At 39.6% G+C, this 16,649-nt stretch overlaps 1 protein-coding gene across 1 annotated transcript in view; it reads right to left on the minus strand.

Moving 5' to 3' along the window:
- LOC126235028 (guanylate cyclase 32E-like) overlaps positions 1-16,649 on the minus strand; it is a 434,536-nt gene that overhangs the window by 266,439 nt on the left and 151,448 nt on the right. The window contains exon 9 of the mRNA XM_049943763.1: positions 14,047-14,225. Within this exon, the coding sequence (XP_049799720.1) occupies positions 14,047-14,225 (179 nt within the window). The remainder of the gene's footprint in view (positions 1-14,046; positions 14,226-16,649) is intronic.

The following is a 16,649-nucleotide window of genomic DNA, read 5'->3' on the forward strand; positions in this document are numbered from 1 at the left end:
CGCTATCTGTAAGATGGAAGTGAAAGATAACGTTTTTATTTCTATTATGTCTCGATAATGGTCTAGCGTTTTTTAGAGGTAGGGGGTGGATGAACTCTTAAGATACCGGTAAATAGTACCGGTACATCCACGGCCCGCTTAGAGTGCAAGCGACACAAGCCGCCACTGTTAAAAACACGTATCCAAGTAATAATAATATTTAAGCACAGTTTCAGATGATAAAGAACTACTTAATGTGAAAGCAGACAATCACTTTAACGATACTGTCATCAGAACGCCCACAACTGCTGAAATTGAGCTAAATGACATAATCAATGAGTTTGCCTCACTCTAATGTAGGAAATGCGAAGTAAAATTGTAGCCCTTTTTATTTACTCAATAGCTGTTTTAGTTTATGGGGAACAAACATAACTTAATATACATCGCACTACAATGTGGGCCTACAGAAGCTGCTGTAAACAATAAAAAACGAATTTTGTTTTAATTTCAATTTCTTTAGAAAGTTTACACAATTTGTAACTTCTTTGCTACAATGATACATTTTATTTGTTGTGTCATCAATATAGTTCTTTTGAGTAATATTTTTTAATAATTCCCTATTTTTATGAAACGTACTTCCGAAATTATAAAATTTGCTAAATCTACATAGAAAAATTACAGGAGGAACTAGAAGGAGGTACTCTTATTAGACTTACACCTCCTGTGGTAACTATAATTGATTGCCTCTGTATATTACCATTTGATGAGCTGCTTTGGATATGATAATGACTGGGTCGAACTGATGAAGCACAGTTTCAACTGAAACGCTATTTTAAAATGAAGAGCGCAGCTACACTTTTACACAACACACAATTACGTAAAAACACGACGTAACTATTACCTTAAGTCATAACTAAACTTTGGAATTATTATAGAAAATACGAGCTAGTGTACTGAATCATATTATTTTTTTTTTCGTTCTTTTCTTTTCATATATATAAACTATATGTAACCTGCATGAGTTGTAGACACCACCAACGGTAAATTTACGAGTTGTTTTGTGGCAAGGATAATGTTTTGATACATCAGTAAATATCTGTATGAAACAAAGTAACATATACGCTCCTCAATTTATTAATTCATATATCTTCGCCCTATTGTTTCGGGAAGTGGTAGCGTACGGACGTATTCTTGGATCCGTCGTACCAGCATTGTTAAAAATGTGTATTTTAACCGTTTATTATTAGAAAAATAATATTTATTCGTACGGGTATAAGATCAACTCCTATCTGTTCATCATTTTAATCGCCGCCGAGATTCTGCATCAAGAGGTTCGGTGCAGACAAGAATAATTTACTCGTTATCTGGTGGATCGCTCCTGCATCGACACTGTCACAATCAAGCAGGGGTGGTGGCAACGGTGAGGGGGGATGACAATGGGGGCTATAACACCCCCCCCCCCCCAATGGAGTATCATACTACATTGGATAAAATGACTTAAGAAATCAGCTAATATATTACTTCAACAGATTCAATCATTTTTTAAATAATTATGTAGCAATATAGGCTACAATGTATTTCAAACACATTTTAGCAAGAGAATAATAGCGAGAAATAGCTTACTATCTAAACCAGTAAATATCATTTAACCTTAGGACGCCTAATGGGGGTGGGGGTTCGTTGAACCCACAATTTTTTTATGTCCCCTGCTTTTGCCTAAGTAACTTTCATACTACATATTCCCTTTGAGTTATTGTTTGTTGGCTATTTTATGAAACGTTAGTGTCAATATATTTTATAGAAAATTCCTGCTTTGAAAGAAAAAATAAATAAACTTATTATGGGTGCAACAAACCCCCCCCCCCCACCCTTAGGCTTCCATGCTATAGAAAATTTCCCGTAATAGGATTTCGTATTTCTCATCTCTACAACAATCCAAGTTAGTTTCTTGTTGGTTGGTATTCTTGATATTCACAACAATCGGTTTACTTTCAGAGGAAGTGATTGTTGGTGTCAGTCAGCCGTTATTTATCTTGTAAACTTGCAGTGAGTTAGTGCAGTAGGCTTCCAGTAACTTTGGTGTCCTACACAGCAAAAATGAAACAAAGTAAAAACTTACTGACGTTTGGCAACAGTGCACCAAGACAAAGGCACTGTTGGAGTAGAGAAGAATAAAACCGAGATAAATGCACATTATAATTCCACAAAAGGTGGAATTGATACCATTGATCAAATGGCGCGAATGCACACCTGCAAGAGGGGAACAAAGAGATGGCCTCTATCTGTATTTTACTGTCTCATCGACATTTGTGCTATGAATGCAACCACCATATACATCCAGCAACATCCAAGATGGACTGAAAAGAAACACAACAAACGGAAACTTTATCTTCTGCAAGCTGGGATGGAACTAGTGAAATTGCATGTCGAAGAAAATAGTGCCAATGCAAGAGGGTTATCTAACCAAAGTGTTCAATCAATGGAGACTATTCTACAAAAGAAAATCAAAGAAGTGAAAACAGAAGCACGTCTGCCTCCTGCAGGGAAAGGTCGGTGCCATATTTGTGTAAGAAAAGCTAAAACAAAGAAGCAGAAGTACAACAATGTAAGTAAACCAAAACAGTATTGTGGACAGTGTCATAAACATGTGTGTACACACATTCAGAAAAAATTGTGAAGTGTGTCTCTTGCCTTGAAGTTAAGGACTCAGAGTAGTCTATTGTATATGAACACATCTGTATTTTGTATTGCAATATGTCAATTTTTTATTAACTCAATCCAATATTTATAACAATTAACAACATTTATAAACCTATGCCTTAGTTAAAATACATAAACCATTTTGAAAGATGTAATTTTTCGTCAGTAAACTTATTTAATACCCCCCCCCCCCTTAGGAACCAAGTTAGAAAAAGAGGCTTGGGCGTCCTAGGGTTAACTTAAAGTGAGCGTCTTATTATTTATTAATATGCATTGGATGCATATTAATGTTCGAGCACCACAATAATCAAGAAAGCTAAATATGCTGGGTATGCCTACCAACACTTAAATTGCTGACCCCAGACAAAAACTTCGAAATCGCCGGACATCTGGGTCAAATCGTATTATTTTCCCGGGCACACACATTCTGTAGTCACGTTTTTACCCTGAACTCCAAAACAGTTACCAAACATTACGTTAAGCAACACCAAATTTTACCAATTTGTGGTGGAGGACCCCAACTCACCTTTTGTTAAGCGATATTCCATTCCCCCATCCCCCCTCCCCCCCCCCCCCCCAACGCCATTAGTCCTCCCCCCTTGACCGACTTCTTCAGTGAGACTAAACACAATGGAATTAATGTGAAGATAATGACTCAGACTTGATAGGCACCTATTAAACTTGGTGTAATTATAATAAAAATATTGTGCTTCATGTGACTGACAATGTCAATGGTTGCGATGATGATCTGGTACCGCACACTACTGGAAGCAGCAGTGCGTAACGCAAATTATGTTTATTGACCTTGAATGTAATGATATTAAAGTCTGTTGATATTGGTATCAGTTCAAGTTCACCCAAGATTGTGCACAGATTCATAAATTACCTTCAATTTTTTCCAAGTATTCTTTCCAATCAATTTTTCCCATTATGCAATAGTTATTAATCGTTTCCATTTCTACATGCCTATTCACTAGATCGTGGCTCACACAAAAGTGGAGCGTTTGGACTATGTTGGCTATGCTTACTGAAAGTCATTGTTGGTTTCAGCGATAAACTTTATATTACTTCATGGACTCACTGGCACTAATCGTGTATACTGGGTGAACTCCACCGACAAATTTTCAGAGGTGGTAGTATGGGCCAAAGTGAGGAAAAACGTGTAGTGAAAATGGGCTCTAAAATTCATACCTTACGAGCTATGAGCACTTATTCACCTTCGTTACTGGGAGACACATCTATTCTACAGGTCCATGAAGCTGGGACCCCGTCGGGACACTCTGAGATATGGGTATAGAAATGAAGCAACAATTTTGTTTAATATAATCACTTTTTATTTAGAATACAATTATATGGAACGTGTTGCGGTAGAAGTAGTTGGTACAACATATTTTTCGGAAGATATCATCTTTTTCAGCAAGACTTTTTCCCCTGTTACGTATTATTAAAACTCCATGCTAGTCAGCCTGTACCTGAACTCGCACTGTAAGACTGATACCGCAATCCATGGCAGCACTGGGCCGACATCAGCAAAAATACTCTTTCCACAGTGGTGTTTTGTGCTGGAATAGAAAACAAATACTCGCATTATTTTAACTGTTGGTTTTTGCGTTCAGGATTTTCGGTTTCCTTATGAAAGCAAATATACCTTAGCCCGCCCGGTTAGCCGTGAGGTCCAATGCACTGCTTTCCCGGCGGAAAGGGGTGCCGGTCCCCAGCACGAATCCGCACGGTTCTTAAGGCCGTTTTCCATCTGCCTCGGCGAATGCGAACTGGTTCCCAAAAACTTTCTCCACGTACGCGTACACCACAATTATGCTACCACGCAAACATAGGGGTTACACTCGTCTGGTGCGAGACGTTCCCAGAGGGAGAGGTGGAGGGGGGGGGGGGGTCCACTGGGGGCCGAACCGCACAATAACCCTGGGTTCGGTGCGGGGCGGCGGTGGGGTGAGTGGGATGCTGTAGCCTGTTGTGGGGTTGTGAACCACTGCGGGCTACGGCGGGGACGGAGCCTCTCCGTCGTTTCTAGGTCCCCAGTTCCGTACAATACAGTACAATACAAATACACCTTTCCTCCACAGAGTGTTCAGACTTCCATTCTTCCGTGTCACGCTTAATTTACAAAAAGCTCTTTCAGATACATGTATACCTGAAATCAATTGTCGCCTGAAATCTTCACACCATTTTTTGTCAGGTGTATAATAGTGTTAATAATCACCCAATCTGGGATTTCACATAGCGTCATCTAATCAAATACTTGATATTTATTAAAAGAAATAGCCAATTTCTCTATCAAATGCTATGATATAGAAAGCCATTGTCTCTTCTTCAAATTCCGAAATCAAATTAATAATTTCTTGGTTAGGGTTCTCATTCTTTAATTTGCTCAAATTCATCTTGGTTTGCATGCTAATAAAATTCGCAGTCTTCATTTCATTCAGACATCTTTGAGTGTCGTTTGATATATTTCTTATTTCAATTATCGAGACTTCATTCTTCTCCACGCTTCTTTTATTTTTTCAAACGGAGCTAAGTTTGACTGTAGAAACGTGAAGTGAATTTCATTGATCGGACCACTGAAAAAGTCTGAAATTATTTTAGGTGGCCTGTGTCAAAAATTCGTTTTAATGGTATCCAAAGCTTAAGAATTCTCGCAACTGCGAGATTTAACGACAGCCATATTGTTTTTGAGTGAGATAAAATGGTCTGATGATTGACATCGATGTATAAGCAGAACTCATTCACCTTCTCTGTCCTTACCGTGTAAATAATTAAATATTTTCATGAGGATTATTTCAATGGCGACCACTATAGTATTGTAGAGAATATGGGCAGTGCATCCAATTCCTTCACCATTTTTTCCTAATTCTTCTTTAATTGGTAAACACATTCTGCTAGCCGCGTCGATGAAGCCCTCCGGAGTTACTATTGCTACTGTCGCCACAAAAAGCGATTAATTTACCTAGTTGAATATACAGTTGTCTTAAAGTTCTAGACAAAACTTGGCAGTTGTCTCCAATGTTTCGTTATTCAGCAAACAGCTTCTGTTGGATTCCGTCAGTTTCAGCAAAGTACTCATCAATTAAAGGAGACATCTTTTCAGCCTTTTGGTTCGATGTGTCGGTGCCCACACCGTAAAATAAAACTTTTTGCAACTGCATTTATTTATAATTTACGTATTTGCAATTTATAAAGGTTTTTTACATTTGATGTAAAAAAACTCACGTGCTGCAGGTCCCACAATAAAGAAACTAACTGGAGCTGTTTTACGCATTCGGACACGGAATGTGGTGCCAGAATATATTTAACAATCGCCGTAGCTCTGGTCTTGGCTGTGGACAGCTTTGCGGCGACTTTGGAGTCAGGATATATTGCGGCATTCAATTTTGCGATATAGTAAAGAGAGCTGAAGAAGTGATGACGCTTGACAACTTTATGACCTGTTAATTGTTCTGCACCAGCAACGAGGAATTCTTCCTGGGTATCTTCTTTAATCATGAATGTAGAAATGGGCTTTGATGTTGATGCTACCGCAGATCTATTTATATGATTCTTCGTAGAAATGTGATGCCTCACATCTGCCTTACCTCTGTGAGTTACTGAGATGAAACTGCTACAAATCTCATCCAACGCTTCCTGATCCGTACGTACTTTCTTGACAAAAGACCAGTCTTTTGTGTTATCATCCGACAAGTGACAATTTCTCTTTCCATCCTTAGGAATTTTCGTAAGCTATGATAAGACGAATGGAAAAACCAGTAGAAGCCGACCTCGGGGAAGATCAGTTTGGATTCCGTAGAAATATCGGAACACGTGAGGCAATACTACGACTTATCATAGAAGAAAGGCTAAGGAAAGGCAAACCTAAGTTTCTAGCATTTGCAGACCTAGAGAAAGCTTTTGACAATGTTGACTGGAATACTCTCTTTCAAATTCTGAAGGTGGCAGGGGTAAAATACAGGGAGCGAAAGGCTATTTACAATTTGTACAGAAACCAGATGGCAGTTATAAGAGTCAAGGGACATGAAAGGGAAGCAGCGGTTGGGAAGGGAGTGAGACAGGGTTGTAGCCTCTCCCTGATGTTATTCAATCTGTATATTGAGCAAGCAGTAAAAGAAACAAAAGAAAAATTCGGAGTAAGTATTACAATCTATGGAGAAGAAATAAAAACTTTGAGGTTCGCTTATGACATTGTAATTCTGTCAGAGACAGCAAAGGACTTATAAGAGCAGCTGAACGGAATGGATAGTGTCTTGAAAGGAGGATATAAGATGAACATCAACAAAACCAAAACTAGGATAATGGAATGTAGTCGAACTAAGTCGGGTGATACTGAGGGAATTAGATTGGGAAATGAGACGATTAAAGTAGTAAACGAGTTTTGCTATTTGGGGAGCAAAATAACTGATGATGGTCGAAGTAGAGAGGATATAAAATGTAGACTGACAATGGCAAGGAAAGCGTTTCAGAAGAAGAGAAATTTGTTAACATCGAGTATAGATTTAAGTGTCAGGATGCCGTTTCTGAAAGTATTTGTATGGAGTGTAGCCATGTATGGAAGTGAAACATGGACGATAAATAGTTTGGACAAGAAGAGAATAGAAGCTTTCGAAATGTGGTGCTACAGAAGAATGCTGAAGATTAGATGGGTAGATCACATAACTAATGAGGAGGTATTGAATAGAATTGGGGAGAAGAGGAGCTTGTGGCACAACTTGACTAGAAGGAGGGATCGGTTGGAAGGACATGTTCTCAGGCATCAAGGGATCACCAATTTAGTATTGGAGGTCAGCGTGGAGGGTAAAAATCGTAGAGGATTAGATTAGATTAATACTTGTTCCATAGATCATGAGTACGACACTTCGTAATGATGTGGAACGTGTCAGGTTAATAAAAGATGCCTGTACAAGATATTACATTACACAAAATATTACATGACACTAATGTTTAAGTTGGTTTTTTTCCCTCCCTTAATTTATATCTAAAAATTCAGCTAATGAGTAGAAGGAGTTGTCATCTAGAAATTCTTTTAATTTATTTTTAAATGTTGGTTGGCTATCTGTCAGGCTTTTGATGCTGTTTGGTAGGTGACCAATGACTTTTGTGGCAGCATAATTTACCCCTTTCTGTGCCAAAGTCAGATTCAACCCTGCATAGTGAAGATCACCCTCTCTCCTGGTGTTATAGCTATGCACACTGCTATTACTTTTGAACTGGGTTGGATTATTAACAACAAATTTCATAAGTGAATATATATATATATATACTGTGAGGTTACTGTGAGGATCCCTAGATCCTTAAATAGATGTCTGCTGGATGACTGTGGGTGGGCTCCAGCAATTGTTCTGATTACACGTTTTTGAGCAATGAATACTTTTCTACTCAACGACGAATTACCCCAGAATATGATGCCATACGAAAGCAGTGAATGAAAGTAGGCATAGTAAGCTAATTTACTGAGATTCTTATCACCAAAATTTTCAATAACCCTAATAGCGTACGTAGCTGAACTCAGACATTTCAGCAGACCATCAATGTGTTGCTTCCAGTTTAACCTCTCATCAATGGACACACGTAAAAATTTTGAAAATTCTACCTTAGCTACAGACTTCTGTTCAAAGTCTATATTTATTACTGGAGTTGTGCCATTTACTGAACGGAACTGTATATACTGTGTTTTATCAAAATTTAAAGAGAGTCCGTTTGCTGAGAACCACTTAATAATTTTGTGAAAAACATCATTTACAATTACATCACTTAGTTCTTGGTTTTTGGATGTTATTACTATACTTGTATCATCAGCAAAAAGAACTAACTTTGCATCTTCATCAATGTGGAATGATAAGCCATTAATGTATATCAAGAACAGTAAAGGACCTAAGACCGAACCCTGTGGGACCCCGTATTTGATTGCCCCCCAGTTTGAGGAATCAGCTGTTGTTTTAACATTACATGAACCACTTATTTCAACTTTCTGCATTCTTCCAGTTAAGTATGAATTAAACCATTTGTGCACTGCCCCCCTCAAACCATAATGATTTAGCTTATCTAAAAGAATTCCATGACTTACACAATCAAAGGCCTTTGAGAGATCACAAAAAATACCAATGGGTGATGTCCGGTTATTCAGAGCATTTAATATTTGATCAGTGAAAGCGTATATAGCATTTTCTGTTGAAAAGCCTTTCTGAAAACCAAACTGACATTTTGTTAGTACTTTATTTTTACAAATATGGGAGGCTACTCTTGAATACATTACTTTCTCAAAATTTTTTCATAGAGCTGTCAGAAGAGAGATTGGCGATAGTTGTTGACATCCGATGTATCCCCCTTTCTATGCAATGGTTTTACAATGGCATATTTCAGTCTATCGGGGAAAACACCCTGCTCCAAAGAGCTATTACATACGTGGCTGAGAATCCTACTTATCTGTGGGGAACAAGCTTTAAGTACCTTGCTGGAAATGCCATCAATTCCGTAAGAGCTTTTACTTTTCAGTGAGTTTATTATTTTACTGATTTCAGAGGGAGAGGTTGGTGGAAATACAGTTGTTTCAAACTGCACAGGTATGGCCTCTTCTATTAGTAGCCTTGCCTCTTCTAGTGAAGATGTAGATCCTATTTTCTCCACAACATTTAAAAAATGATTATTCAAAAAATTTTCAATTTCTGATTGTTTGTTAGTACACTTGTCATTCAGTTTTATGGCACTAAAGTCTGCTTCTGGACTTTTTAATAACTTTTCTTAGTACCGCACAATATTTTTATAATATTGAACAATTTCGGGGCCATTACTCCCTCTTGCTGTTAGATACAGTTATCTTTTACGGTTGCAAGATATTCCTATTCCTTTAGTTAGCCAAGGTTTTTTATATGTTCTCTTGAAATTATGTTTAACTATTTTCTTGGGAAAACAATTTTCAAATACCCTTAAAAATGTATCGTGAAATAAGTTATATTTCAAGTTTGCATCGGGTTCCTTATACACTTCATCCCAGTCTAGCTGCTGTAGGCTTTCCCTAAAGTTTGCAATATTTATATTGTTAACTGAACGCACTGCTTTGGAATTCTGATTTGATATACTGCATGGAGCTATGTCATGTACTGTAACTAGCTGTGCACCATGATCTGAAAGACCATTCTCAACAGGATAAGCATTTATGTCCTTAAACTTATCTTGGTCTATAAAAAAGTTATCTATCAATGTCCTGCTGTTCTTTGTTATCCGAGTAGGAAAATCAATGACGGAGCTCAAATTGAAAGAACTGGGTAATACTACAAGGTCACTCTTCCTATTACACTCTTTCAGGGAATCAGCATTGAAATCCCCAGAAATGATAATTTGCTTCCCAAGGGAGACCAAGAGATAAATCCACTAAACAGATTCAGAAGGATGTAGGTTGCAGTGGGTACTGGGAGATGAAGAAGCTAGCACAGGAGAGAGTAGCATGGAGAGCTGCATCAAACCAGTCTCTGAACTGAAGACCACAACAACAACAACATGATAAGATAAGCTTATTAGACGGTAGAGAGTCGACAATAACACTTTCGACATCGACGTACACGTCACTATGCATTTCACGCCATATACCCGCAGTAAAAGATTCAAACATCACTAACTTGCATTCGTTGTTCGTATTACGTTGAGAAAGAATAGTTTATCAGATCGTTATTCAAATGGGAGCTGCCCAGTTCTTCCGCGAGGCGCTGCTTAAATAGTTCCGCCCCCGTACTACTGGAGAAGTCTGGTATTTTCTTGAATGATGGCGCTAGAGCTAGAAGGTGCTTGCACGGTAAATACAGTATACGCAACATGCAACGCCATTTGTGAGACGACCTTGTCAACATAAACATGTTGATATAAATGGAACCAACTGAGACTATATTTACATGTTGCGCTATAGGTCGCCCAGGATACGGTGGCTGATGAACAGTGACCAGTTTTCGTACAAAGAGCTGGGCGAGTTCATTCGTTTGTTCAGAAGGGAATTGCCACCTTTCGGCCCGACGGCCATGTCAGAATCGACGCGCACGCCCTGCAGTCTTTCTCAAACGATTTTACAGAAACTATTGGTTAAAAAAAACCATTTTTGCTTTACTTGTAGCTTTAGATGTCACGTTCATTATGATGCGTCCTTCATTTCGTTAATAATCATAGTTACTGGGATATTTACACTGCGCGAAATTCCAAAAAGTAAGCAATGAAAAATACGAGTCGGAATGATTTTGCGTTCGGTGCATATTACATAATATGTTGCTGCATATGAAATTTAGATAACATACTGAATTTTTCTTTAGGCTTGGTTGGAGGTCTCTATCGTTATCAATCTTGAGGAAATTGATCTGATGTAGCGCACTCATTTGCGATCGCACTGCGTCAGCGATAAAGCCAGAGTGAAATATCCACACAATTCCTCACATTTCATAAACGGTTTGAGATATCGAAATGAGATTTTGGCAAATGATAGCACACAAGGAGGAGAGTATTGTGCCATCCAGTTATTTTGCAAAACTTCATTATCTACCGTGTTATTCTCTGACGAAAGAATGTAAATTTTAAGGGTCATTGATAGCTGGTGAAATGAGAAATGTTATGGGTTTTGGAACAACCCAAGTGAAGTCATTCTTTTTTTTTTTTTTCACCGAGGATGTGCTTTTTCATAAGATGCTAATCTAACCTTACTTTTCCTCTGTTCCTCACTTAATAAACCACAATTTCAGAAGTCCCTCGCAACTGCGTCTGCCCAACATGTTAGTGAGGTGAGAGTGTGTAAATTCTGCTGAGTTTTGGTAATGTATCAACAAGAGAAATGTCTATGTTTTACTCAAAATTCTCCATTCATGACTCTTCTCTGAAAGTTACGAATGGTTAACAACCCAGGCGAAAATAAATAGCCGCATTTTCGGCGGAATTAATTTTTCAATACTAACCACGGTCACCATGCAAGTGTGGGCGTGGAAAGGCCCCGTTTAATATTTACCAAAACTGTGCAGATTAGAACGGTACTTCCCTGCAGCACTGGGCGTTTCCCCTACAGAGCTCTGAGCGACCCCCCACCACTGCGGCTCTCCCCACGCTTCACCAGCTGATAGCGCGTCTAGTCGCCACAGCATTTTGCGTGCACTATAACAGATGGCGTTACTTCAGTACTTGAGCCAAGCTTGTAAAAGTATTTTAGAATATCGGGACAAAATTAGGTCTTGTCAGGATGTCGGGACAAGAAGGTCCATAATTGTGATCATCTCGATATATCGGGATGGATGGCGACTCTAACTGAAAGCTTTTTGTTTTCCATATTTTGAGATGTGATAATAATGGACCAAAAGAAGAAAAATAGTCCAGTAAACGTAGACTCTAAAACAATTATTGTAGACTTATATTAACCAATATATTTTCTGAAGAGATACTGATGTGCAAGTAGATACTTGAAATGTTGCCAGCCTCTGTGGTCGAGTGGTTCTAGGCGCTTCAGTTCGGAACCGTGCTGCTGCTACGGTCGCAGGTTCGAATCCTGCCTCGGGCATGGATGTGTGTGATGTCCTTAGGTTAGTTAGGTTTAAGGAGTTCTAAGTCTAGGGGACTGATGACCTCATAGTGCTTAGAGCCATTTGAACCATTTTGAAAATGTCTTTTAGCACACTATTAGCTGTATCAATACACTTTCTTTAATGAGGAGGACCATGGGGGAAAGGGAGAGGTTACGTTATGACTACCACAAAAAAATCTAAAAGTGCGGATTTCGTTGATCTTTGTTGACTTTTACACACAAGATGGTTTTTTAAAGAGATATTGATGTGTGAGGAAAGTCCTGAAATTGAATATGACATTTACTGAGGGAAGTGATGTTTAGTACTAAGAGTTAAGTTTAAATGAGCAATTTAGAACATGTTTGGCATGTAGTAGAAGAATTCATTAAAAACAATGAATATTCATTTCGAAAGTAACTGACCAGATTATAATATTTTCAAGAAGCGAGCATAGCCCCCTGCACTTGTTCATCTTCACTTCTGTAAAACACACCTGTTGTACTGAACCGCTCATAGCTTTTAAGGTATATGTTATAGAGCCCATACTTGCTGGACATTTCGTTCTTGTTTTGGTTCGTACTAGTTTCTCCGAAGACAGGGATGGGAAAGAAGTCGCAGTATCTGAGATGTGTTTCACAGCAATGAAGGTCAGATGCTGTTAGCTCTGAAGGTACGCCTTTTAAACCCCCCTTTTACTGTTTTCTTATTGTTTTGGGCCATACTAGCACCTCTAAAAGTTTGTCAGTGGAGTTCTGGTTCACACTGAAGGCTATGTTGCATTCATACCCTGTAAAATAATTTTACCCTCATAGTATATAGAAAAATAGAAGATTATAGAATAATAATTACATGTTGTGTACAGGGGCCAGATAAACGAGATTCCACTGTTCTACGCATATTGTAATATTGATAATGTTGAATCACTAGGGATGTCTGGTTAGATGTAAGAGACGACCTGAAGGTCCTAATATTGGTAGGTAAAATGAATGCATAAATACGTGAATATTCCTAAAAAGAGAGGAAGTTCGACTTTGTAATCTCTGAACATTAGTTTTGGAAACTGGCTTGTTTAAATTTTCTCAACTACGTACGATACTGCAATGTCTGTACTATTAAGAACGAGACAATGTTCCTTCCGACATGCATGCATACATATCCAACGAAACAGGCACTGTAGTGGCTACAGGTGTTATGAAATACATGAAATGTATTCAGAGTTGCGAATACAAACAACCATCAGCTGTATAAGAGAATGACGACAATATTTGCTAGACTGGGACTGGAACCTGAATTAGCCACTTTACGTGAGTTGTCGTCTTAACTACTTCGGCTATCCACACACGACTCTGGACCAGACTTAAACTCCCATATGATATCATTCCTGCAACACCACCTGTGCTCGTGCACACACATGCATGCGTGTCCGAAGGAACATGGCATCGTTGTTCTTAACAACACAGGTGCCGCAATATTTATCTGCTGATGCCAGCAGTAACTTTCAATTAAAATGTTCCCCCCTGAACGGGAAATGCATAATTTGTGTACAAGTACAGAGTGTGATGCAGGAATGGTGACGTGTGAAAGTTTAGGTCTGGCCGTGAGTCATGCACGGATAGCCAAAGCGGTTAAGGTGACTGATTGCATAAAGCGGAAAACCGGGTTCGAGTCCCGGTGTGGCACAAATTTTCACAGTCGTAATTTCCTTATACAGCTGACGGTCGTTCCCATTCGCAACTGCGAATACATTTCGCGTATTTCTCAGCTACGGTTGTCGAGAGCGAGTGAGGAAGGCACACAGGCAGAAGCGGAGGGAGAGGCAGGCAAGGCGACTGGCTACCTGAAGGCGAAGACGCCGGCGATGGCGACGAGCGCGGCGAGTGCGGCCAGGGCCAGCAGCAGCCGCCAGTGGGCGCGCGGCGCGCACCGCTCCCCGCGGAAGCCGCAGGCCGGCTCGGCGCGCGGCTGCCGCCCGCCCACCCACCTGATGGGCCGGCTCTCGTCCAAGTACCGGAACTCCTGCAACAGCCGCCCAGTCTGCTCTGTAAATGTTCGCAAAAAACAGTTGTACATCAAAGACTTGTTACTTCCGATGCTGTACAAACATGTGCACATAGTCGTACTGACAAGGGAACCTCCCCATCGCACCCCCGTCAGATTTAGTTATAAGTTGGCACAGTGGATAGGCCTTGAAAAACTGAACACAGATCAATCGAGAAAACAGGGAGAAGTTGTGTGGAACTATGAAATAAATAAGCAAAATATACGAACTGAGTAGCTGCGGAACGAGAGGTTCAAGTCTTCCCTCGAGTGAAAAGTTTAATTTTTTATTTTCAGACAGTTGTTATCTGTCCGTCCGTCCGTCCGATGCGACGTAACTGCGCCGTATTATGGGGACGCTACACCTAAACAAACATCGAAACACACGACGTCAGTCGACTACAGCGCACGGAAGAGAGAGTATTCCTGCTAACGAGGCTCCCTGGCTGGCAGTTGACTGTTCGCTACTTTGGACGAGGGTGCATTAAATACGTGAGATGTATTCCGTGGGCAATATGAATCCAGCAAATATAGCTCGAGACTTCAATAACAAGGTCAATGAATATTTTCCGAACTGTAAGGAATCGGGAAGTTCCTTAAGGGATCGAACGATTGTCGAACATTTGTATGAATATTTCCTACATTTGTTGATATACAGTACGTGTGGTGATGACGATACCGTGCTGATTGCTGCGGGGCTGCATGTACCAGATGATGAGATTGTTGACGATCCGTACGAAGGACACGAAGAGGAAATACTGCGACTTCAATCTGATGGTATTTCTTTGGGTTACATGAAGGAAATGCTTCAATACAGGTTACTGTCCAAACCAATTAAAAGACCCAAATATAGATTATGGAGTGAAGTAACAAGTAAATTTCAGAAATTTAAAGGGATGGAGGAAAAAAGCACAATTAAATATTGTAAAGAAGTCGTGGAACGAGGTGGAACCCGAAGACAGAAGTTCAATGAACTAGAAAACTATGTACACCGACAATTTATTAAAGCCAGAAATGAATTAAGTGCAGTGCATGATACAGACCTACAGATTTGGGGATTGCATTACGCTAAACAAATCGGCCTGAACTTCAAGGCTTCATCTCATTTGCCTGTCACGTTCAAAAGAAAATACAAAATTACGAGCAGGAAGATTACGAAATATGTAAGCAAGAACTACGTGAATAAACTAGAAGAACTTTTAGAGTGTTCAAAAAATGGTTCAAATGGCTCTGAGCACAATGGGACTCAACTTCTGAGGTCATTAGTCCCCTATAACTTAGAACTAGTTAAACCTAACTAATATAAGGACATCACACACATCCATGCCCGAGGCAGGATTCGAACCTGCGACCGTAGCAGTCTCGCGGTTCCAGACTGCAGCGCCTAGAACCGCACGGCCACTTCGACCGGCTTTTAAAGTGTTCCAAGACGTTTGTTACAGAAACTAACGTCAGATTCCAACAGTATGAAGACGCTTATATTATGAACACAGATCAGACCGGTTTTAACTATGAAATGAAATCGACCCGCACGTTATCGTTAGTTGGAGAAGGCGACATGGAATGTACTCTAGACCAGCTGCATGCCACTTCACATAGTTATACCATACGATATGCTCTGAACAAAGCAGGATTTCTTTTACCTACATTTTATTTATGTTTGCACGAAAAAATGGTGTATTTGGATCGCAAGTTCAGCAACAGGTGAATAGCGTACTTTCGCAAACGCCGAATGTCATTGTGAATTGCAGTGCGTCAGGAAAAATGGAGAAAAGACTAGTGAAAGACTTTAATGAACGTGTGATTGCTCCTTACGCGGAAAAATATTTTGCCTTACTCCTTGACAGCTATGCCTTACTCCTTGACAGCTATACAGGACAGAAGGATCAGACATTGTACAATTTTAGTGTGGGAGTAGACATGATTACCATTCCTCCAGGTTGTACACCTCTTGTGAAACCGTTAGATGTGTTTGGTTTTCGGCAAGTGAAACACTTTGTAAAAAGATTCTATGATTTTATGAAGATGCACAGGTACACAGAGCAGTATAACGCGATCGTGTGTCAATTAGCAAAGTTCAAGCACTCATACATAATCAACTTCGCTCTCCAAAATTCCACGACATGTTCAGATTTGCTTGGACATATGCAGGATCTGACGGTCTACACACGGTAAAATTTGAAAACGTTAAAAACATATGTTTTGACAGAGCACAGGGAAAACTGTGCGACTGTGAAACTGTTGCATTCATTTGTTGCAGTTTATGTGACAAACTCTTGTGTTTTCATCACTTTTTTAGGAGTGATTATCACATCCGCAAGAAAACCTAAATCGGGCAAGGTAGAAGAATCTTTTTACCCATTCGCCAAGTGTACAAGTTAGGTGGGTCGACAACATATTCCT

The sequence above is a fragment of the Schistocerca nitens genome, chromosome 2, assembly GCF_023898315.1.
Source record: "Schistocerca nitens isolate TAMUIC-IGC-003100 chromosome 2, iqSchNite1.1, whole genome shotgun sequence".
In the NCBI taxonomy this organism is placed as follows: Eukaryota; Metazoa; Arthropoda; class Insecta; order Orthoptera; family Acrididae; genus Schistocerca; species Schistocerca nitens.